This window comes from Pteropus vampyrus, unplaced genomic scaffold, assembly GCF_000151845.1.
Source record: "Pteropus vampyrus isolate Shadow unplaced genomic scaffold, Pvam_2.0 Scaffold81, whole genome shotgun sequence".
Classification (NCBI taxonomy): domain Eukaryota; kingdom Metazoa; phylum Chordata; class Mammalia; order Chiroptera; family Pteropodidae; genus Pteropus; species Pteropus vampyrus.
In genome coordinates this window covers 8,086,912-8,110,599 of record NW_011888862.1, presented here as the reverse complement: position 1 = coordinate 8,110,599, position 23,688 = coordinate 8,086,912, and the positions used below count along the sequence as shown (strand labels likewise).

The 23,688-nt window shown below is 45.2% G+C and overlaps 1 protein-coding gene, 1 non-coding gene and 1 pseudogene across 2 annotated transcripts in view; 1 reads left to right on the top strand and 2 right to left on the bottom strand.

Annotated features, from left to right (window-relative positions):
* The window catches only part of MAP7D2 (MAP7 domain containing 2), a 91,680-nt gene that overhangs the window by 19,349 nt on the left and 48,643 nt on the right, over window positions 1–23,688 (top strand). Inside the window, exon 2 of the mRNA XM_023532348.1 lies at window positions 23,211–23,288. Within this exon, the coding sequence (XP_023388116.1) occupies window positions 23,211–23,288 (78 nt within the window). The remainder of the gene's footprint in view (window positions 1–23,210; window positions 23,289–23,688) is intronic.
* LOC111741713 lies at window positions 4,822–4,940 on the bottom strand (annotated as a pseudogene).
* Window positions 20,250–20,368, bottom strand: LOC111741763. The gene has a single exon (XR_002781077.1). It is a non-coding gene; the product is annotated as a 5S ribosomal RNA (ribosomal RNA).

Genomic DNA, 23,688 nt, shown 5'->3' with positions numbered 1-23,688 from the left:
CCTCTTTTTAATCCAGTTCTCTATTGATGGACACTTAGGTTGCTTCCATATCTCTGCTATCGTAAATAGTGCTGTTGTGAACATAGATAGGAATATATCTTTTCAAATTAGTGTTTTGGGTTTCTTTGGATACATACCCAGAAGTGGAATTCCTGAGTCATAACGTAGTTATATTTTTAATTTTTTGAGGACCCTCCATACTGATTTTCATAGCGGCTGCACCAACTTGCAGTCCCACCAGCAGTGTATGAGGGGTCCCTTTTCTCCCCATCCTCACCAACACTTGTTTGTTGATTTATTGATGATTGTCATTCTGACAGGCATGAGGTGATATCTCATTGTGATTTTAATTCGCATTTTTCTGATGATTAGTGACCTTGAGCATCTTTTCATATGTCTGTTGGCCACTTGTATGTCCTCTTTGGAGAAATGTCTATTCAGGTCCTTTGCTCATTTTTTAATTAGATTTTTTTTTTTTGGTGTTGAATTGTATGAGTATAAATTTTGGATATTAACCCTTTACCAGATGTATCATTGATGAATATCTTCTCTCATTCACTAAGTTGTCTTCATTTTGTTGATGATTTGCTTTTCTGTGCAAAAACCTTTTTGGCATCAGGGACCAGTGCTCCTACGAGAACCTAATGCCTGATGATCTGGGGTGGAGCTGAGGCGGTGATGCTAGCGCTGGGGAGTGGCTGCAAATACAGATGAAGCTCTGCTCGCTCACTCACTGCTTACCTCTTGTGTGACCCGGTTCCTAAGGCCTCCACAATACCGGTCTGTGGCCTAGGGGTTGGGGACCCCTACCATATCAGGTTTAGCCGGGGAGGATCACTTTTGACCTGGTTCTAGATGACCAGTCGACGGAATCTGGTGCAGGCTCAGCCTTCAGACCCCAAGACAGGGCCAGGGGCCAGGCATTAAAGTGCCTCCCAGAGGCATCTTTAGATAATTAGCCTGAGCCCCTTAACTCAGTGTTGTCTTGGGAAAAAATTTGTCAGGACCTCAGTTTCCCGTCAGTAAAATGGGATCAATAACATCTATTTCTTGAGGTTGTATTAAGAATCAGAAAAAATACACCTAAAGCAGGCACCACACTGCCGTTCATGGGTCAGAGCTGTCGACCAGCCGTTCTAGGCCTAGAAAGGATTGGCGAGTTAGTTTTGTGGCATCTTCAAATGAGCACCAAATACCAGGCCAGTCAATTTCTTTTGGTCACAGTAAACATCCCTTGATTATTTCATCTAGGGAGAACAAAACATGTGTGACACATATGCTGACATTCCCCTATCCTGTCCACCCCATGCCAGACTCAAGTCATTACCCGGAAGTGGCCTCAACATTCTCAACATCCAGTTGGTCAAGGTCGGCAGGAGAAACTTTCGCAACCCGATTGTCACCCTTACAGCGTGTTGTGCGGATGAGGTTGCTGACCCGCACACCCATTCCTCCATGGCAATATCTTTTGAGCATCCCATCTAAACATGAGCCTAATTGAATCACAAGCCTGTAACACTCTTCGTGCCGTTTTTACAGCAGCTAGCCTTTTCTACTTGTCATCTGTGTTAGTCCTCATTTCCTTCTAGCTTCTATTTCAGCAGCATCGCCTTCAGTGTGAAAATCCCCAGAAGGTATTTCTATTAATGGCCTTGACAGAGTCTAAGGACAGATGATTAAAAGAAGCTCTTGGTCCACTCCACGTTTTTTAAGCACCTGACTTGTACCAACCTGTGATGCGTGATAGAGCCAACACGGTCCCTGGCTTTCCAGAACTCAGTCTGGTAAAGATAAAAAATGGACAAACCCATTCTTTTATTTAGTTCTCCCCTCCACCCTGTGGCAAAGGCAGAGAACTAACTTCATTTTATAAGGAGAAAGGAAGCCGAGCGAGCTGTTTAAGTTCGTTGAATAGCCGTTGCGTGGAGGCAGATTGGTTTTTAGCAGCATGCTGGTAGAAGCTTTGTTGGGGAACATGCTCTTCCTGGCTGGCAGTGGGGCATTCACACAGGAGCATCAATACCCAGCAGCCATTCTTCTCTTCTTACAGAGCTGAGGAATGGGGGTAGACAGCAGTGGGACCTAGCTATGAGTCACTTCAGGCCTAAGTCATTCTTGGTGGTTCTATTCCCCTTTGCCATGTAGTCACTCTCCTGGCTCCCTCGCAGCCATGTGACCCATTACTAGCCAAGGAGACTTAAGGGGAAGATGACTGGAGGTCTTTGTGGGTTTAAAGAGGAACGAGCATGAGAAGAGAACCCTTTCCTCCCTGTGTTGGCGCCTACACTCTTCATTCCACTTTGCCTGCTCTCCTGTGAGAATGCGATGCTGGAACTGTCAGTCATCTGGTAGTCATGACGGCGGACACAGTGAAGATGGCTGAACAGAAAAGCAAAAGAATCTTGAGTCCTTCATCTTCTTGCCACCGAAGGAACCCCAAGACTCTTTCTTCCTAAGTGCCTCATGATAAATGAGATCACAGAAGTCTTTGCGCTTAAGTGTAGTCTCTGGACCAGTGACATGACCATCACCTGGGAGCTTGTCGGAAGTGCAGATGCATGGGTCCCACCCCCGCCCTCACTGAATCAGGATCTTTGGGTGTCGGGGCCTAGCATGTGTGTTTCTACAAGCCCCCAAGGTGATTCTGATGCAAACTCAGGTTTGAGAACCACTGGTCTAAGCCATCCTAACTTTCCTAAAACTGATCCCATCTGGGGCAATGAGGAAAGAGCTGGCATTTACCAGTCAGTTTTCCATGTCTGGATGTGGACCAGGTTTGTCTACACTGGCAGCCAGTCATACCAGTGGCTGTGACACTGATCTATTGGCTTAATTGGTTTGATGATGCTCTTTCCAGGGGGCCCCAGTCAAACTGCCCGGGCTCTGGGATGTCAGTATCTGGGTCTGCAAGCACCTGCCTGAGCCTCTCGAGGCCCCTACAACCCGCCACTCCACGGGAAACCCTAGAAGTTATTTTCCCCTCAGAACTGAATGTGACAGGTATACTATTTAATTGTTTCCAATGAGGAAAAGTATTCTTTTATCCAATAGTTAGAAGCAGGTGGAAAAGACGCCAGACGTAAGGGTCACACCGATATGTGGATGGAATGACATCTGAGATGTTCAGACCACGTACACTTGCAGAGAGCCTGCTCTGGGCCGAGTGCTGGGAAAGCAGTAGTAGACAAGATAAAAGGACATGGTGGAGCTGGAGCATCACAACCGCAATGACGAGGAATAGGGGCCGTGGGGACACATGGAGTGTTCCCTCCTGGGGTACCTGGGTGGAGCAGGGAATGCTTCCTGGAGGAAGTAGCCACTCATCTGACAGTACTCAAGTGTGTGTTCTGGGGTCAAGGGAGGGCGTTCCAGGAAGGGGGCCCAGCCTGTATAAAGACCTGGAGGTGAGGTGGGAGAGACCCTGGCTCTTGCAAACAGGAGACAGGAGTTCAGTGTGGCAGGAGGGCAGAGTCTCCTGGGAAATGGTTGTGTTCAAGCTCTCAGACCCTGGGATGCATCCGAGTGGCAGGTTGAGATGTAGACAGAACGACATTTAAATGAATTATTAATATGAACTGGACTCTTATTGTCTTAAATGGAAATAATTTATTTACTGCTTTTTATTATGGCCTGCTAAATGCTATGTGGACAAAGCGGGCCATATTGTGGGTACTGCTCGCTCTTTCCCTCCCTGTCCTGCTCTGTCCTCCTCACGTTTGCTGTTAGGTAAAGTATTGATGTATATATACTCTTTCCTGTGAGCAGGGGCACTTGCTAACTAGTTGTTTGGGACCTTCATAAAGCCACTTCATCTCACTACACCTCCCTTTTCTGCTCCCATGATGTGGACTAAAACAGTATTTCCCCTCACTTGTCCAACCCTGACAACCATCTGGGCTGGATTTTGGGAAGTCAGGTTGTCTGCCTCCTCCTGGGAGATGCCGGTTCACCAGGTTTGAGGAGGACTTTGGGAGTCTGTATGTTTTAAACTAACTTTAGTATATACATAATTTATGGACATCCATACATTTGTATGTATAACTTGCATACAAGAAAATGCACCCGTTTTGAGTGTACCAACAGATGTGCTTTGACAAATGTGTGCGAGTACTAGTGTTTTCACTGTGTTGCCATTTTAGCCATTCTCTTGCTGATGGACAATTGGTTGGTTTCCGGTTTTTGGCCATTACAGACAAAGATACTGTGAACATTCATGTGCAAACCGCTTTGTGGACAGGTGTTTACATTTCTCTTGGGTAAATCCCTAGGAGCGGGTTACTGGGTCATGTGATAAATGTCTGCCTGAACTAGGAAAGGAACTGCTAACCTCTTCTCCCAACTAGTTGGACTGGTTTATATTCTTACCTGCAGTGTAGGAGAGTTCTGGTTGCTTGCCATCCTCGCCAGCACTTGGTTCAGTCAGTTTTTTTGTGGTATTTAAGCAATTTTTTTTGCCATTCTAGTGATCGTATAGTGCTGTCTCATCGTGGTTTTTCTTTCCATTTCCCTGATAATAAAGGCTATTGAGCACCTTTTCATTTGCTTCTTGGTATTTGAAGTGTCTGTTCATATATTTTGCATATTTTTTAATTGTTTGCTTATTTAGCTGTAAGATGTTTTTATATTTTCAGACTTTCACATCTTTATTCACAAGTGAGATGGGTCAATAGTTTTTTTACATTAGATTTGAGTATTTTTTAAAACTTTTTTTTTTTATTGTGGCTCCAAGTTTTTGTCGGACATCTGTATTGTGAATATTTTCTTCTTGTCTGGCTTGCCGTTTCATTTCTTTTTTCTTTTCTTTCTTTCTTTTTTTTTTTATGCCTACAGCACCCGGTATTCCTAGGTAGTCTCCCATCCAAGAATTGACCAGGCCCAACCCTGCTTAGCTTCCGAGATCAGACGAGATCGGGCATGTTTAGGGTGGCAAGGCCGTAGAAGCCATTTCATTTTCTTAATGGTGTCTTTTGAGGATCAGAAGATTTAAATTTTGATGAAGTCCAACTTACCGATTTTTTTTCTTTTCTACTTTAAGTTTTTTGTGTTCTAAGAAATCCTTGCCTACCCTAAGGTTGTGAAGATTTTCTCCTGTGTTTCCTTCTGGAAGTTTTATAGGTCCGTTTTGAATTAATTTTTTATCTATGATGTGAGGTGTGGATCGAGGTTCATTTTTTTGCATGTGGATGTCCAGTTCCAGCACCATTTGTTGTAAAGAATGTTCTTTCCCCATTGCGTTACCTTGACACCTTTGTCAAATACTTGATCGCTCATATACATATGGGTCTATTTCTGGACTCTTCATTGTGTTCTATTGATCTATGTGTCAGGCCTTATGCCAATACTATACTGTCTTGATTACGGGAATCTGTATTTTTAATAAGTGTCCCTGGAAGGTTCTTACGATAATGTCCATTTGGGAAACACCATACAAGATTTTTCTAAGGATCCTTCCAACTACGATATAAGTCTATGTATTCTTAGCAGCTCAGCTTCCATTTATACCCAAGGTCCTTGCTTTTCACAGTAGGGTTCACAGGCCAGCCAGGAGAGCTTGTTCAAAATGCAGACTCTCTCCCGGCCCCAGACCTACTGAATAGAACCTGGATTATAACGAGATCCCCAGGGGATTCCCACCAGAGTTGCACAGCACTTCCCAAAAGGTCATTGCCCTGAAGCAGGAGCTTTCCAGCTTTGGAGATCGTGAGTAAGTCCACAATTAGGAACACATGTTACAGTGTATGTGTCGCTGTAGCTGAAACAGGTTTTCACAAATGCCTGCCCTGCCTGTGTTTGTGCTTGCTTTGCTCTTCCTTTTCCTCTCCTCTCCTTTCCTCTCCTCCCTATTCCTCCCTCCCTTTCTTCCTATTACAGCTTTCTTGAGGTATAATTTACATACTATAAAGCTGACCCATTTTAAGTAGTTGTGCAGCTATCTCCACAATTAAGTTTTAGAACACTTCTATCATCTCAAAACATTCCATGTTGCCTGTTCACAGTCAGTCCCACACCCTCTATTTCAGTACTGGTTGCTGCCTACCGCGTGCAGTCCCATACTTGAGTTGGACCAGCGCTGCAGAAGCAGTACTCAGACTAGGCTAAAAGCGGCTCTGTATTATGCCAAGGACCCTATGACATGACTGCCAAGCACAGAACTGCTTTTACACAAAGAAGTTATTTTTAGTATATATCTGTCACATAGTAATGCATCGTATATTTACAGGCACTTGAACTTGTAGAAATTAGTTGCTGAATCTATGAGTTAAAAGAATCTTGACCTTTCTAAATCCTCAAGTTGATTTGTGTATGTATTTTTACACCTGGACTGACTAGTTGTGGGTTAGACCGTGATGGTTTGCGGAGAGGTGAAATGATTTCAGATATTTTGCTCAGCAATACTTAGTCACATGTGTCTGAAATAGTGCAATTTCTTAAAATACAGAGGGCAAGATTTGTGATGTTTTATTGTCCAAGGCAGGTTCTAAAAGTCCTTTTCTTAGATGTGGTAGAAGCCGAGTTGAATACCTATTGCAGGTTTCTGTTGTGAATGTGGAATGTATTTTCCTCTGTGATCACTGCCTTTAAGGCAAGGCCTTACCTTTCACCTTGCAGGCAACCATCACCCTCCCGTCTGTAGTTCTAGAGTCAGACCGCCTGAGTTTGCATCTCGCCTCTGCCATTTACCAGTTGTGTGATTTCAGGAAAGTGTTTAACCTCTCAGTTTTTCCCTCTTGGGAAATGGGGACAATAATAGTACTTACCACATAGATTTGTTGGGAAAATCGGAAAATTAAATGAGTTTAGACATGTCAAGCATTTAGGACTGGGCCTGGCACAATCGAGGTTGCTTATCACCATCATTATTATTATTATTAGTTTCTAAACTGGCTACTGGCGAAATCTCACATTTAGCTATTTTCCAAGCTCCCCAAATTCTTTAACAACCAAACTTAACTCATCACCTTCCCCCCGAGTCTCCCAGGGCTACTTCCTCATTTCTGTAAATGGTGCCACCATTCTTCCAGCTCCCCTGGCCCAGAAACTCAGGCTTCCTTTGCCTCTTCCTATGTGCATTCAGTTGCATATGTCCGTAGCACTTACCTCTCTGGGCTAGAATCCATCCTTTCTTTTCCATTTCCCTCTTGTTAAAATCCTCATAAACACTCATCTGGATTATTCATTCACTGTGTAGTCGAAATGGCGGGACAGGGTTTCCGGGGGTTGGTTCCTGGACTCACGTGAGTGGGCTGGGAGAACAGGATTGGGTACAGAGTGGGCCCTCGCGGTGTGAGTGGCAGGGCGAAAGGACAGTGGGAAGAGGGCTCTGAGAAGGACTAAGTCACATCTCAGGGCCCCCGTGTATTGGAACTGCCTATGGCTTTTATGTGTTCCTGGTGGCTGCCTCTCTGCATAGAGTGAAGGCCTTAGATCGAATTGGACAGTTGGCTTGTCATCAGCTTGAATGATCACCTGGAGAAAAACTTTAGAAAGTGAGTTACCCCAGTACCTGTTCCTTTGTTTCTGACATTTGGTGACTGTCTCGACTATGGTGTGTGTAGGACATCAGACCCTGGGCTCCAGTTTCGAAGCTCTAAGAGATTGCTGCTATGCTCAGTGACAATACTCGGTGCAGTATTGATGAGTAAAACCTCAGGTTGCCTTGGGAACACAGGCATCCTTCCTGTTACTATAAAAAGGGATGCCGTGGCTGCAGTCGTGAAGCAGCCTATATTTTACTGATTCTCTGTGATAGGTGCCCAAAGGGAAATGCTATATTTTGTAATAACTCTGATCAAATACTTAAGACTTCCTTTAAGTGCTGATCAAATCAAGTAAACCCAGCCTTCAAATGCTTATTGGATTTTATAGGAATCAGGGCCACCTCCATCTCTGTTCCCTGGTGCCCCTGGTAAGTGGGCAGGATATTTGCTGTTAAGACACAATATGGATCGCTTTCATCAGCAGGGTTAAGATTAAGGGTATAATTCATACTAAAGTCCTTAGGAGGGAACTTGTTTGCAGGAGGGACTGTGAAGGTCATGTAAAGGCAGGTGGAGTAGGTTTTGCCTCTCTGGTGGGCTGTCACGGGGGGTGACCCTGTCTTGTAAGCCTTCTCACTCCCAGTCCCAAAGACAGTGGGTTGTTTTTGTCTCTGTTGCAGATTTGCACCATGGTTTCACTGCAGTGCCGTCCAAGAAAGCGGCATTGGGCCAGTTTCTTCCATAATGATTGTTATAAAACCCTTACCATTACTATTGATGCATTTAGACACAGTCCTGTCTGGGGGAGTAAATTATGCCTGTTGATGGTGTTGAACACCTATAAGAAGTGGATCGATTGTCTATTTTTGAAGAAGAATTTTGTAATATAATAGATATTACTACAAATTGCTATAATTTTTAACAGATGTTTGAACGGGAATTGTTTATTGCGTATTTGTCATTTTTTAGCTTTTTTTTAATGCTGTATATTGATTTGGCATGAACCAAGGTGTATACAGTGTAAAGGAGGTTTTGCTGCTTGTCACATGCCACAGGGTTTACTGGAACAGGGTTTCTTAACCTTGGCACTGCTGCCATTTTGGGCTGGATGATTATTTGTTGTGTGTGTGTGTGTGTGTGTGTGTGTGTGAGGGGGTGTCCTCTGCACTGTGGGATATTTAGCAGCACCTCTGACCTCAACCCACTAGATGCCCCTATCTCAGTTGTGACAACTCAGAATATCTCTGGACATTACCAAGTGTCCCCTGGAGGCACAGTCACCCCTGGTTGAGAACCATTGTATTAGAGTTTAAGGTTTGTGCAGCGTGCTGTTTTTAAAGGCAGTAGCCATTTAAGCACTGGTTTGCTGTCAGCTGTAAAAGAAGTGTATGCAGTGACCTTTAAGTGTGACAGTTTGGCTAATTTAAAATAATGGAGTGAATCCCAAATCCCATTGCCATGATGGGCTAGCATGCTTCGATAGCATTCTTGTTCTTTGATGATGGTTTTGCGAGTGAAAGGCAGCAGGCAGGATTTGAGAATACATACGTTACTAGTTTTTATCTTCCTGCAATGAGAAACAAGGAAAGAACCAGTGACAGCCACAATAGGCAAGGCACCCATGCTCAGACAGAGCTGTAGTGCACAAAAGACCATTTCTCCTGTGTTGTTTTCAATGACAGGGGCCTTTTCTGTGAAACAGCCAGAAGAGAAGCCTGCACATGTCCATAAACCTTGAGAATTCACCTCTGAAGACCTTGTCTTCCTTTGCAAAATTCTTTCACGGAAACAAACATCAAGATTCTCACATTTTACCTTTTCTCATGTCAGTATCCCAATCTGTAATCTTACTATTTTTAAAATAAACTTTTGACCACTGGCAGCAGTAAGTAGAACTTTAAGATTTAGTGCCTTTTGTTTTTCCAAAGAAGTGTTTAGGGGGAATGGGGTGAGGGGTAGGCTTGGAGGGGCTGAGCTGAGGCATATGTAATCAACAAGCTGGCAATATCGGCAAGGCTGTATAAAAAGCAGCCAGACTGCCCTGAATGCGGTGAGAGGGGGTGCAAACGTCTTGTGCTGCTCCTGCAGTTTAAAAAGAATCCATTTCAGCCGGGGAGCTGTTTCTGCCTCAGAGCCTCAAAGTACCCTTGAAGATGTCCTTGCTCAAGAATTATGTCTGAGTTGCAGGTGCCAGATGCCTGGCCTGTCGGTTGGGGTGGGTTGAGCAACATTGTTGGGAGTGTTTTTCAGGGAGAAAATGAACAGGAGGTTGCAACTTTGAAAATTCTTAATACGGCTCCAAATTGTTTGCAAGTCTAGAGTTATTTTCTAGCCTCTTTATTTCCCCTTTGTATTTTGTTGTAAAACTAAGGAACCATTTTGGAACCAAGGCCAGCTGGTGGGGAAGCAGGTCTGAGTACCAAACTGATGATTCGGTTTCAGTGGCTCTGTCGGTGGCCCCTCGAATTCCTGGTGAAATTGGGGCCGTTTCTGACATGGGGCTGAGCTGCCGTGAGCTGAAACTGGGAATAGAGGGGCCCGGGGCAGGGGAGTTCACTTTGGTTGGTTGAGGTCCGGTGCCTAGTGAGATGGTAGACGGGGGGAGCAGGCAGCCTGAGACCCAACGGGCTGTCCTCAAGAGTGGTCCTGAAGGCTCCTGCCAACACTGTAACAGTGAGAGTGGAAGGACCCCAAGTGCCTATAAGCATGTCGGTATGTGGAAATAGAAAATGAGGACAAAATAAGGAGTTTGGGACAAGGGGCACTCCGGCCTGTCTTGCCTATGCTCAAGGACACAGCTCTTCCAGCAGTAGGGACCTTATGGGTAACTGCATCAAGAGTGGCATGAGGATTGGCCAGAAGGGTCTCATGTGACCCTCTGGGATCCTCTATGCATCTTTGGCTTTTGTGGACATTAAACACACATCGCCCTGAAGAGAACAGTAAATGACAGTGCTAATAATGGGAACACCATAGTTAATTTCTCTTTACCAGCTATTACCTGCTGGATACTGTCCATAGTTTCAAAGAGATGTTTGTCAGTTTCTTGTACTTTGTTGCTGCAAAAAGTAAAGAAGAATCATCATCTTTTCCCCGTTTCTGGTCCTCTTTCCAGATGTTAAGGACTTTGAGGACTTTCTGAGTCCTTTCTCAGGGTGATGAGTTGGGGGTTAGTGTTTTCACATTACACAGCCTGCACTATAAACAGCCACTTCCCATTGTGTGCAACCCCAGAACCTGCCTCTGCCCCGCAGCTGAAGGACAGACCTGGCTGGGTTAGGCTCGGAAATAACATGCCTAACATTTCTTGAGCAGTGATTATGCAGCAGGCAGTGTTCTGAGCAACACACACACATACTCACTTTCTCTCTCTCTCTCTCTCTCTCTCTCTCTCCCCCCCTCCCTCCCTCCTTCTCTCCTTCTCTCCCTCTCCCCTTCCCCTTCCGCCCTTGCTCCTTCTCTCTCCCTCTCCATTGATGCTCCTTGATCTCTGAGGGAATGAGACCCAGGCCCTCTGGCTCACGGGGCTCTCTGCCCAGCACTGGACCTAGCTGCCTTCTCCGTACTTGCTGGAGGCGGGGGTGGGAGGGTCCTTCTGTCTGCAGATGGGAGCTTTCTCCTTGGTTGGTGCCCTGCATCAAGCGAGCCTCACGATACTTACCATGGGTATGTCAGAGCCACTGCATTACTGAAGGACCCTGAGCCCAAGTTTATACACCTGGCCATGTGTGCCCTGTCCATGGTAGAAACCTTAACACTTGCTCTGCTGTCCACGTTCACTCCCTTTTCTGGTGCCAGCTCTCACTTCCTTGTTTGTTTGTTTGTTTTTTTATGATCACCCTTGATCAGATGGGTAGACTCCAGTTCCTGTGGCTGTAGGCAGTTCTGATGACCAGAGATGCACAGAGCAGGGGCGCATGGAGGTGGAGAAGAAAGGGGATGATCATGCGGACACCACACAGTGAAGAAGGCTGGGCGGGTGGACCTCAGCACGGAGCCACTCGGTTACCTTGGCGAGCTCTGTGCTTGACTATTGGGGGAGGGGCGGAATATGCCACCCAAAATAATGTCTCTTTTGCATAAGGATTATTTTGAGAAACTGCAGACCCCAGAGAAGCTCTGAAGACAGTAGAAGTCTATATTTAAAAAGGAAATGAACATTAGAAAGGGGGCCTATATCAGGAAGAGAACTATGACCAGAGATACCTTTTTCACCTGAGAGACTTATCTGCAGGGCAGAACAAACATTTCCTCTTCTCACCCTCCATGAATTGTCACCACCACCCCATCTTTCTTTTGTCTTTAGCTGAAGATGATATTTAGGGTGGTGGCTTGGGCCACCTTGGAGAATTTTACTGTTTTTCTGTCTCTCCCATGTATACAGGAGGCATATATGTTATTAAATTTTTCTTTGTATTACAGGGACTCCCAGCCAAGAACTCAGAAAGGTAGAGAGAAAATTATGTAGGTTTCGTTTAACTAGCAAATCATGTTGTGAATAAAATATGCTGTGCATATTGGGTCCTTTTGAAATGATACATGTGTGTAATTTAACTTATTGCAGTAACATAGGAATCCAGGTAACGCCTGCCTTTCACATGAGGATCAGGGCGGGAGTTAACTTTGTACATCACAGTGTTCAGTCAGTAATTAAGGTGAATTTTTGTAGCCATTCCTTCTTTTAGCTACCTTTGACTTTGTCCATCCCACCTTTGAAGTGAATTATCAGCTAGGGCAGAGCAAGTCTTAGAATGGAAACTCTGACCTCTTAGGAAGTCGTGGGGGGTTTTCTCGGGGAATTTTGGGGGCTCTTCGGAAGACTGGAATGTGGAGTTTATGATTCTATAGCCCGGGGCTCAGGGCCCCAGTGAGCTTCTGCCACAACTTGTTTGGTGTGTGTTCTCATTTTTCATCAGGGGAAGAGAGCCAACTGTGACTGCTCCACTGCCAAGTGTTTTCACAAGGCCCCCCATAACCCCGGAAAGTAGGTAGTAGTGTTCCCACTTTACAGAAGAGGAGCCTAAGGCTCTGACATGTGCAGGGATTTACTCAAGGTCCCTTGACTGGGTCCCGTCGGGCAGGCCAAATGGATAGGGCCAATAAGAAGCCCCAGGGCCAAGCTTTCCGCACGAATGGGGAAGTGATCCAATAGAGACAATTTTATGGTGGCTGTAGAGAGCGCCAGGCCATTTAGACATTGGTAGCCCTGCATCTCAAGCCAATCCCTGGGCCTCTGCAGGTGACTTCAGTTTCCACGCCGGCCCTAGCAAGGCGTACCTCCTGTCTTCCATGCTGCCTTTGGAGTCCGAGTCCCCAGCCTCTTCACGGGGCCACAGTGAGGATGTGGTTGCCTGGGAGTTCCAGAGTTATTCTTTGTAGCCTTGGGCACTAAACTAATGATATATGGCAGGTCAGCCAGCACAGAATTTTGCCTGTTCTATTTGTTGCAGTTGTTGTAGCATTAAAAATAGATGTCATACACTAGCCCGCACATACTTGAAGTGTGCCGTGTGGTGATTTTTGACAAATGTGTACATTGCCTTGGCCCAGGCTCCCCTCATTAGCAGAGTGGTCCTCTAATGGGCCCAGCCTGCCAGCGTCCCAGGCAGGAGCAGGAGTTCTTGAGATGCCCCATGGGTCCCCTGCTGGAGGAAAGCAGGGTTTAAAGATTGAGGGGGATCAGGGGCTACTTCTAGGTTGTCGTAGTAACCACAATGGTGGCAGGGTGATGGTAATGCTGATAATGCTGTCCCAGGAACTCCTGCGGGAGTTGACTGCTTAGACTTTCTGAGAGCTTACTGTGGCCTAAAAGCACTTGCACTTACATTCCCATGTAAGGGCCATGTCTAAACCAATGATGACGCTGATGCCATTAGCTAATATTTATTAGGCATTTAATATGTGCTAACAGCTTTATGTATATTCTTCTCCAAGCTTCACATTACAACACAAGTACTACTGCCATCCCTATTTAACAGAAGGGAAAACTGAGGCTCAGAAGCTTCCTCAGTGGTCACACTGTTAGTGTGTGCTGAGCGGGGATTCACCTGAGCCCAGGCGGAGCCTATTTTCTTACCACGCTCCATCATGCGTCCTGGTAAGAACAGCTCCCAGTTTCTGGACATCGAGATCCCTAGGTCAGTGCTCTTTGCTTTAGTGCCCTTCCTTCCCTCTGAGTATTGAGTCGATGCCATCAACTTGCAAGTCAGCCAGACTGGCTTTAAATCTAACCTTTGCTACATAGCAGCTGTGACTTTGAACAGATGTCGTAACCTCTCTGAGTCTCAGTTCCCTCATCTGTAAAATGGGGATGCCTCCCAATCCCTGGGATTATCGTGAATAGTAAATAACATTTGGAGGGTGTAATGCCTGGCAGGAAGTAGGTGCTTAATAAATTATACCTTTAGAAAAAGACACTCTGGCCCATGAATATGTGTACAGTTCCCAAAACTGGGTGCAGTTGAATTTTGTAACTTGGCACTTTTTCATTTGGTTCTGGGGAGCTTATCTGAATTGCTGGCGCAGGAGTTCCTGGGACAGCTAAATACATGTGTATGAACATAATTAGGCAATTTACTATTAAAATAGTGAAGAGCAGCGTGGTCATATACCACCGTCACAATTAGTGTTTGTGTCACCTATGTATTCTTTTTTATTTCTTTTTAGTAAGGTGTTACTTATCCTGCTAAAGACAGGATCGATCTCATTTCTGCTGATTTATCAGAAGGGGCATGTGTCTACATGTGTAGACACAAACAGTGATCAGTAATTGATACCCTTGGCAGAAGATGAGGAACTTAATGCGACACATCCCTGTTCTACTATAATTTTTATGGAAAAAGGATGCCCGCTCTGGTTTTACCCTGGCAGTGTTGCGTGCACTGTCTCATCACCTGTTAGGAAAGGTGGCATGCATGATGTGAAGGCATGTATATAAGATACCTCAGGAAGGGGAGGAACAAGTGGGCTAGAGTAGCTAGCATGGAAGAGATCAAGTTGTTGAGCTCCCACTGTGCGCTGGGTGCCTGCAATTGATCTCTAACTCCCGCCTATAAGACAGGCACCACTGTCACCTCCATTTTACAGGACAGGTGAACCGGAGCAGTCGCTATAGGACTTGGCTGGCGTACCTTCTTCCAGTAACTGTGCAGAGGGTGTTGTGGCAGATTGGTGAGGATTACATGCCAGCATCCCAGGCGAGGAGGAGCAGATTCATTCTCATTATGTTTGACCTTGATGTCAGAGTGCTCGGCTCTTCATGATTGTTTCGACTTCACCCAGTTCTACACTTAAAAAGCAAAACCAAAAACTGGTTTTTCTCTTAGCCGTGCAATTGTGATTTAAGAAAATCATTCGAGTCATTTTGTAATACTCTTATCATATCTGCATTTTTCTAGAATATGTAGTTCAGTTAGCTGTTTTAAAGGAAACCTCTAGGAATTTAGCAAGCGTATTTCACCAAAACGTAACAGCGTAGTTTTGTGTATATCTTTATAGTTCCCAACTTCACTTCTTTCTTTCCAAGGACTTTTTGGTATCTGTATACATATATATATATATTTTTATATATTTTGGTACCTGGGTTATAGTGGGTGAGAAATGGATTAGATCAGCGGTTCTCAACATATATTCCCCCGACCAGCAGCATCAGCATCACTTGGAAACTTGGAATGCAGGTTCCCAGGCCTCACCCACACCTGCTGAATCAGAAGCTCTGGGAGTAGGGCCCAGCAGTCTCTGTGTAACAGGCCCCCCCAGGGGATTTTTTCTGATGTGTGTTAAAGCCTGAGAATCACTGGATTAGTGCTCCCTCTCCCCGCCCCAAATTCTCAGCTGAGTTATTAAGCTGTTGGAAGAAATAGCATCTTCCAAAGACACAAATTGCTGTAGAAGCCACCTAGGTCTGCTCTTATCAGAGACAGAAAATGGAATCAATGGCCACTGAAGGGTTCTCTGAAACCCCGGAGTTCTCCTAAAAGTAGTTCTTGTCTAGGTATTTGTTTCTAAAATATTCCAAACATACCAGAACCCCATGTGGTTGCTAAAGAAATAGAATTAAGTGGTCAAAACAGAATAAAACCAATTCATATCTTTACTGGAAATGAGGAAAGTGTCAAGATTGAATTCTGACCTGCAGCTCTGCCTGTCCCTTTGGCTCCCAATATCACACTCACACACACCCCATACCTTCCGAGAGTCATTCAAAAGCCTTCCCGCGCTCAAGTCCGAGGCAGAATCCTCCTCAGAGGCAGCCTAACATGGCTCCTGACTCCCTTGTCCCCCATCTGTCACTTCCTTCTCTCTTTTGCCTTCTCACGCAGCTTTTGCTCCACTTTCCAGTGTCAGTAATCCAAGCTGATTCACTTCTTGCAGTCCTGAAACCCTTTCTACCTGCATTCTCCATCTGTGCAACAAAACCCCAAACTGAGCCTCCATATTGGATGAGCAGAATGGAGGAAGCTGAGAGTGGAAAGACAGTTCTCTTTCTGGCGGCAGAGAGGGAGCACCCATCTCTGTCCTGAAGCACGTAGAGGGTTGAAGCGGGCCCCTGGGAGCTCTTCCACCTGAAAATCCATGATTCGGGATTTTGAAAGTGCCAATCATGCATTAAATTTACTTTTCAGGGTTTTTTGCGCAGTGTACACTGCTATGATTAAGCCCTGATTTTAACAGTGTTAAGGATTGATTTATTAATATTCTCAGAGTGCCTTTAATGGATATGAATTTAATTTTGGAGAGAAATCAGGTTTCCAGACAAGAATCTTCTTTAGCTGTTAGTGTTGTTGGTTTCATCACAGTCCACTGCATTAAAGCAGTCATTCTGAGGTGTGGATGGATGCTGGCAGAAGGTGCTGGGAACTGAGATTTAGCTTCACAAGGAAAGAAATTTAAAGGGAAAGTTTACTGACCCTTTGGGATTGTAATTGGTTTTGAGATTTTAATGGAAAATAGGAGGCAGGAATGTGTGATACTTTCTGAACAAAAGCAGTATACCCTCATGCAAAGATGAAAAGGGTTCTAGAGTCTGTCAGTTGATTTTGAGGTCCCACCGGTAGGACTGGAGTTCAATGAGATTTGAAGCTTTGACTATGATTTTCTAGCAGATTTGTTTGTATACCATTACCCCTGCCTGGTCTCCACCATACCACCCTTCATTGATCTGAATCCGATCCTGTCTCCCCTCCCCCTAGGACAGCAGCAGAGTCTAGGAGAAGTCACAATGGATTAAAGGGTCAGAAAGATAATGAGAGTCTTCCCACTTAATATGACATTGGGTGGGTCACTTGACTTTTTGTCTCCATTTCTTTAATCTCAAAATACGCCTCCCCCCCAAATAGCCACTAACATTTAATGAGCATTTATTATAATGGAAAACCTTCACATACATAATTTCACGTAATCACAATAAGTGCTTCTTACAACATATTATCATCATTGGCAATTTTTTTCATCCTTTCTCCCCTTTTTTTAATAAACACTAGCAGACTAATTTTCTTTCAACCTGCCAATGTTCATTTTTGCTCCCCAGTTTTACAGAATATAATAACGAAGCTCTTGAGATCATGTGGCAAAGACACTTTACGGGGATATATGATTTTTACATACTCAAATGAACCACATACATTTGCATTCTATTAAAACTATTTTGTTGGATCACTAGCTGTAAGGACAATGAAAATCACAACCACAATGAGATACCACCTCACACCTGTTAGAATGGCTGTTATCAATAAGACAAGAAACAAGTGTTGGGGAGGATGTGGAGGAAAGGGGACCCTTGTGCACTGCTTGTGCACTGGAATGTAAATTGGTGCAGCCACAATAGAAAACAGTATGGAGGCTCCTCAAAAAGTTAAGAATAGAATTGGCATATGATCCAGCAATTCGTCTTCTGGGTATGTACCAAAAAGTTTTGAAGACACTTATTTGTAAAGACGCATATACCCTTATGTTCATTGAGCATTATTTACAATAGCCAAGACATGGAAACAACCTAAGTGTCCTTTGACCGATGATTGGATAAAGCTGTGGGACATATATACAATGGACTACTACTCAGCCATCAAAAAGATGAAATTCTGCCATTTGCAACAACGTGTTAGATCTTGAGAGTATCATGCTAAGCAAAATAAGTCAGGTGAAAAAGGACAAGAACTATATGATTTAACTCCTGCTTGGGATATAAAACAAAAAGCAACAAACAAAACAAAAATGAACTCAGAGATACAGTTCCGAAAGAAGGGGGGGTCAGGGAAGGATGGAGAGAGTAAAGGGGGTGAAATATATGGTGACAGAAGGACATTAGACTTCAGGGGCTGAGCACACAATAGAGTATACAGATAGATTACAAAGTTGTATTCTGAAATTTACATAGTCATTAATCAGTGTTATCCCAATAAACTTAATTTAAAAAATGCTTCGTGGAACCAGATATATCATCTGGATATTTGAGAGGAAAAAGTAAAACCAGAAACCTGGGACACCTGGGAGAAGGCCACAGATGGGATTAACTCCGGGGAGTGCCGTCCAGCAGTCTGAGGTCACAAGCCCTCCAGGCGGTTCCAGTGCTCCAGAGGGAGGAGCAGGCTGAGGACAGTCCTCGGTCCTGCTGCTTGCACGCTAGAGTCACATGGGAGCTTCTAAAGCACCAACGCCCTGGCCACACCTGTGACGACTAGGTCAGCCTCTGGGAGGAAGACGCGGGCACCTGTAAGTTTTAAAGCTGCCTAGTGATTCCGTTGTGTAGCCACAGTTGAGAACTGGTGTCCCTGTGCTTAGACAGATCATCGCAACACAAACCAGTCGCCGTGCAGGTGTAAATGTGTCAGTGCCCTGCGGTCCGCAGAGGGCAGGATTCCCGGAGGAGGGCCTGGTGGACATTGGACTCCCCATTTGATGAGCTCTTCATTCCTGGTTCCCTTTCTTTTTTTTCTGGACATTGCAGTTGCACGGAAGGGTACGTTAAAATTCATTTGATGCAATTAATTTTTAAAAGTCGAACACAGCTGGCTTCCCCTAAAAACTTTGTATTTCTATAATGGTTATTACCAGTAACATGAATAATTGACTAATATCATCTCATTAATATTCTAGTGGAAGAGTGCCTCAGGGTAATGAAATTCATTTTAAAATGAGTTTTTCAAAATGTTTTGCTGCAGCCCAAGGATAACAGGAAGTTACTCCAAGCAAGAGCAAATCAGTGGAACATGGAATTTTGTGCTGTTCTGTTAACGTAAAATAGTAGTTTAGCAGCTCAGTATCCCTGTTTCATTCTCATTTCCTGAAGGGATCAGTTGTCCAGGAAAAGGCCTCCATTTTAGGGGTGCACATTACCCGGATGCGGTTGTCCAGGGGGGAAGCATTACTGCATCAAGAACGGGGCAGGGGTGCCTCTGACATGGGTGCCCTTTGTTCTCCTCCGGGGTGGGACACCTCTTCTGCTCCCTCTTTGTATTTGGGTCTCTTCCAGGACTTCACACTGGGCCAGAAGTTTTTAAATTAAACTTTCTATTTTAAGGTCATCGTAGATTCACATACAGTTATAAACAGTAGTACAGAGAGGTCACACGTACCCTTCCTTTCCCCAGTTTCCCCCAGTGGTGCCGAGTTGCAGCATGTGCTACACTGTCACAGCCAGGATGTTGACACTGGTCCAGTCAAGATAGTGACATTCCTATCACCTCAAGGGCCCTTCATGATGCCCTTTTATAGCCCCTCTTCCCTACCCCCTGGCAAACACTGTTGTCCATTTGTTCTCATGGGATTTAAAGATAAAATTGGGTCTCTGATTTAACAAATGAAGACAATAAGTGTACACATATAATCCAAGGGACAAGGGCCAAAGGACGATTGCGTAGGAAAACTAAACACTTTAGGACGTTGACCCATACAGGAAGAAGGCTTCCTTTTGGAACTGAATTCAGCATTGAGTATACCATGTCGTTAGAGGAGGTCGCCTGGTATTGTTAGTGTTTAGGTATTACGGTTACCTGCCCTGGGTCTGTTAATCACAGTCTCCCTCGATTCCTCTGGCTGTGCTGCTATGGTGGTAATAACTGGTCAAGTCCATGGCCCCTAACGAATAGGGGCTGTCTGGTTTGTGCTTCACCCCTCCTTCCGTCAAGATGAGCCCAGGGCCTCTCAGCAAGGCCCTTGGAGGGTCATCAGGAGTCACAAGGTGGAAGTTGGAGATGTGAGTTAATTGTTTCCTTGACAGTTCTTTTTTATTTTTATTGAAGTAGCATTGGTTAGTACCATTATTTAAGTTTCAGATATAGAACATTATATCTGTATACACTATAGCGTGCTCATCGCCAAAATTCTAGTTCCTATCCATCGCCATATAATTGACCCCCTTTACTCATTTTGCCCTCTCTCCACCCACCTCCTCCTCCGGTAACCATCGATCTGTTATCTGTATCTATGAATTTGTTTTTAGTTTGTTTGTTTCTCTTTCTCTGTTTTATATTTTACATATGAGTGAAATCATACTGTTCTTGGCCTTTTCCATCTGACTTATTTCACTTAGCAGAATACCTTCAATAAAATAAAATAAAAAAATAAAAGTAGCGCTGCAATGAACTTGGGGTGTACATATCTTTTAAAATTACCGTTTTCATATTCTTTTGACAAATACCCAGAAGAGGAATTGCTGGATCATATGGTAGTTCTATTCTCATTTTTTTATTTTGAAGGCAAGGCAACCGTTGGTTGATTTCACAGACTGCAAGGACCTTGTCAGCTTACAATCCCTTATTTTTATTTTTTTTACGCCTACAGCACCTGGTCTTCCTAGGTGGTCTCCCATCCAAGTACTAACCAGGCCCGACCCTGCTTAGCTTCCGAGATCAGACGGGATTGGGCTTGTTCAGGGTAGCATGGCCGTAGACAAACTGAGCTTTTAATTACATTTAATTTTGATGATCTTAAATTTAAATGGCCGCACATGGCTCATGGCTGCCATGCGATATAGCACAGAGACCCCAGGTTTACCCACGTTGGGCTTTTCAAATCATTCCACCCCTCTCAGTGGTGCCAAGGCAGAATTGCTTGCCACAGTTGTCCCCAGGGTTCTCTGCCTAGCCCCTTCTCCACCCAGGAGCATCAGCCTCTCTAAAACATCCTGTAGCAAACATTTTCAAACCATCAATTTAAGAGGAAGCAAATAATTAGCCTGCCCAGGCAGTGGCCCCATGCGTGCCCAGCCAGCCAGTACTTGGCTCACAGTAGTACTTGTTGATACTTCTGTGATGAGTTAGACTCACACTTCTCCCCAAATTCATAGGCTCGTTCCTGGGACTAGGATGGGGTTTGTTTCCTGCCTTGGATATGGGGTCAGAACTTTCATTCCTAGGCACTAAGATCAAGGTGTTACAGTTCCTCCTTTGCCAGAGAGCCACATAGGGAAGCAGTAGTAAGGAGTGTGGGCTCTGGAGTCTAGTTCTTGCATGGGAATCTAGCTTCTCCACTTCTGATGGTGTGACCTCGGACACGTTAATTAACCTCTCTGTGCCTCCCTTTCTGCACCTGTAAGATGAGGGTTGTGATAGTACTGCTTGGACTTACTCGGCCCAATCCCTACGTCATCATAGGGATTGGGCCGAGTAAGTCCAAGCAGTACACTTGGTCCACAGTAACTGCCCAGTTGTCACGTCCTGTTATGATGAAGCAGGTGATGAGGACTTTGAGCAAGCATGATAATCAAGATTTTCTGGAAACGTTGGAAGGTGTGACTCTTACAAATGCCCACGAGGGGGCAGCTTAGAATCATGCATGTCTCAGGAACTAAGAGCCTTCTGTATGTAAAGCCTCAAGATAATGTGACCAGTTTCAAATGCGTGTGGCCCTTTCCCCTCAGTTTTCTTTCTTTCTTTCTTCTGTGTGAAGAGCACTTTCAGTGGGGGCAGGCCTGTTAACATCTGGAGGGCCGCATGGGCAGTACAGAGTGAGGAGCAGGTCCCGAGGGGGTGGACGAGTTGATGTGAGCGCTGACCAGGGCTCCTAGACTTATCTTTGTAGCTTCTCACGCAGCATATTCTTACTAAGCAAACTCTTGAGGTAGAGACTAGAACCTCAAAGTGTTTAGAGAAAAGAAGAACCTGAGTTTTTTTTCTCACTGCTCCCCTTCTACTGACTACATGCCTGCCTTTGAGTGTATACCACAGGGCTGTTGTGGCGTGGGGGGGGGGGGGGGGGGGAAGTGGTCTGAGCCATGTGACCCGGAGATGTGTAAGCCATCTTGGCTCGGTAGCCGTTCCCTCCCCAGGGATTCTGATTGACAGGAGAACAAAACAACCAAACAGAATGAAATTATGGTTCCACGGCGGTGTGGGAGCACAGTGCACCCTGGAATCCGGGGACCTATAGGGTCTTGAAGGTGGGTGGGGTTTAAACAGGTGTGGAGGTGGATGGGAGAAAGGACGGTTTGAGCTGGAAGGTGCGTAGAAGGGAGCAGTGCTGAGGTCAAACTGGGAAGAGAGTTTGGGGCTGATTTGGGGGGCAGCAGTGATAAGGCGAGAAGTTGGGCCTTGTTTTTTTTTTGATACCATTCGTGGCATTGGTAGCTTTGTAACAATTAAGAGTTGACAGAAAACACACATGGGGAGTAGCACTTGTGGTCCCAGTTGATTTTCTAGTACTTGTCTCTCTAGCATTAATATCCCTGATCTATAATCCAGGCTGCAAAAGGGATGGTGACAAACCAGGGTGTATTGCATCTATCCCAGCCCCCTGTTCCCAAGCCTACCCTGCTGACTAGTCCTCCAAATCCCTCCCCTGGGCAGGGCAAGCCCCTCCCTGAGAGGGGCGGGGCACATTATGAAGTCAGCGTGTGACTTCATAATGGGTCCTGCCAGAGAGGAGGACCCAGGCACTGGGAAAGCCAGTCTGGTTGTACTCACACTACAGCCGGTATTGCTCCCAGATAGTCTACTGGAAGATGATATAAATAATACGAACGACCAGCTGTCATTCATGAGAGCAGAAAATTGTTTCTCATCCTAGAATAACCATGAAGTTTATTCACTCTTTGACCTAGAAAGCCTTCAGGGGCCTATGGAAGGTGTCTGAAGGTGAGGAGCTCCTGGGATACTTCATGGGCATTTGAGGGGGAGGGACCACTATTTGTTCCATTTTATTTCTTGTAGGAATTAAATGACAGATAAACAAGAGTATATTATATTGTTTCTTTGTGATTCAGAAACACCAAGAGTGCCACTGGAGCAAACTTAGCGGAAGTGAAATCAAACGAGCGTTTTGCTTCTCAGAGCTCACCTGAGGAACTCATGTGTTTCCCTTGGCATTTGGTTCCTTCCAGACAGTTGAATGTTCATTATCTATGTAATAGTCGTGTCCACTTTTGTGCCCACTTTCTTCCCTCCCCTAGGGGCCAGGCTGGGGGAGACTTGGTGGGCTTTTCTGCCAGGCCTCTCTGTCACCTGTTACACTTTCTGACCCCTCCAAGGCCAGGCCCACAGACAGAGGACTAGGGAAAGAGCTTCGTCCTCCAGGGCTCACACTGGTGAGTGAATGTGGAAATCATGGCTACTGCCCGTCAGCTCCCAGGGCGGACCATGTGCGTGATGTAGAGTGACAGATCAGGTCTCCGAGGATGAAGCAATGGTGGCGGATGATGTGTGCATGTGGCCAGACCCCGAGTGCGGACCCAGCCACCCTGGCACTCAGCAAACAGGGAGAGTGAAAAAGTGTTTCATTGTGTTTTCTTTCTTGCAGGCATGGATGGCTTTTTAAGATCCGATGAGAGACAGAGACTAGCTAAAGAAAGACGAGAAGAAAAAGAAAAATGTCTCGGTAAGTTGTGCCCTTTGCTGTTTAGGTCCAAGGAAGTGGAGATACGGTGGTGTCTTTTCTCAGAGCCTTAGAGATTTGTGAGTGAATTGGAAGAGAACTAGGACAGTTGTTAGATGAATCTGGAGAATTAGGGGCAAACCTCCACTGCCTCTGGCACAATCACAATTACGTAATTCATGCACTCACTTAGCAAACAGTGAACCCGTGCTGTGTTCCGGGCACTGTGCAGATAGCATGGGGAAGAGTGGGAAGCAGCTGCTGCCCCCGCACCTTGGGCATCCACTGCATGCTCTCACTCGGGCGCGCTCGGGCGTGTAGAAGGGGCATCCTCAGGAGAACTGAGAAAATCTGCACTAAAGACATTTTCTGTGTTAGGATGGGGAACGTGGTTGAGAAAGGC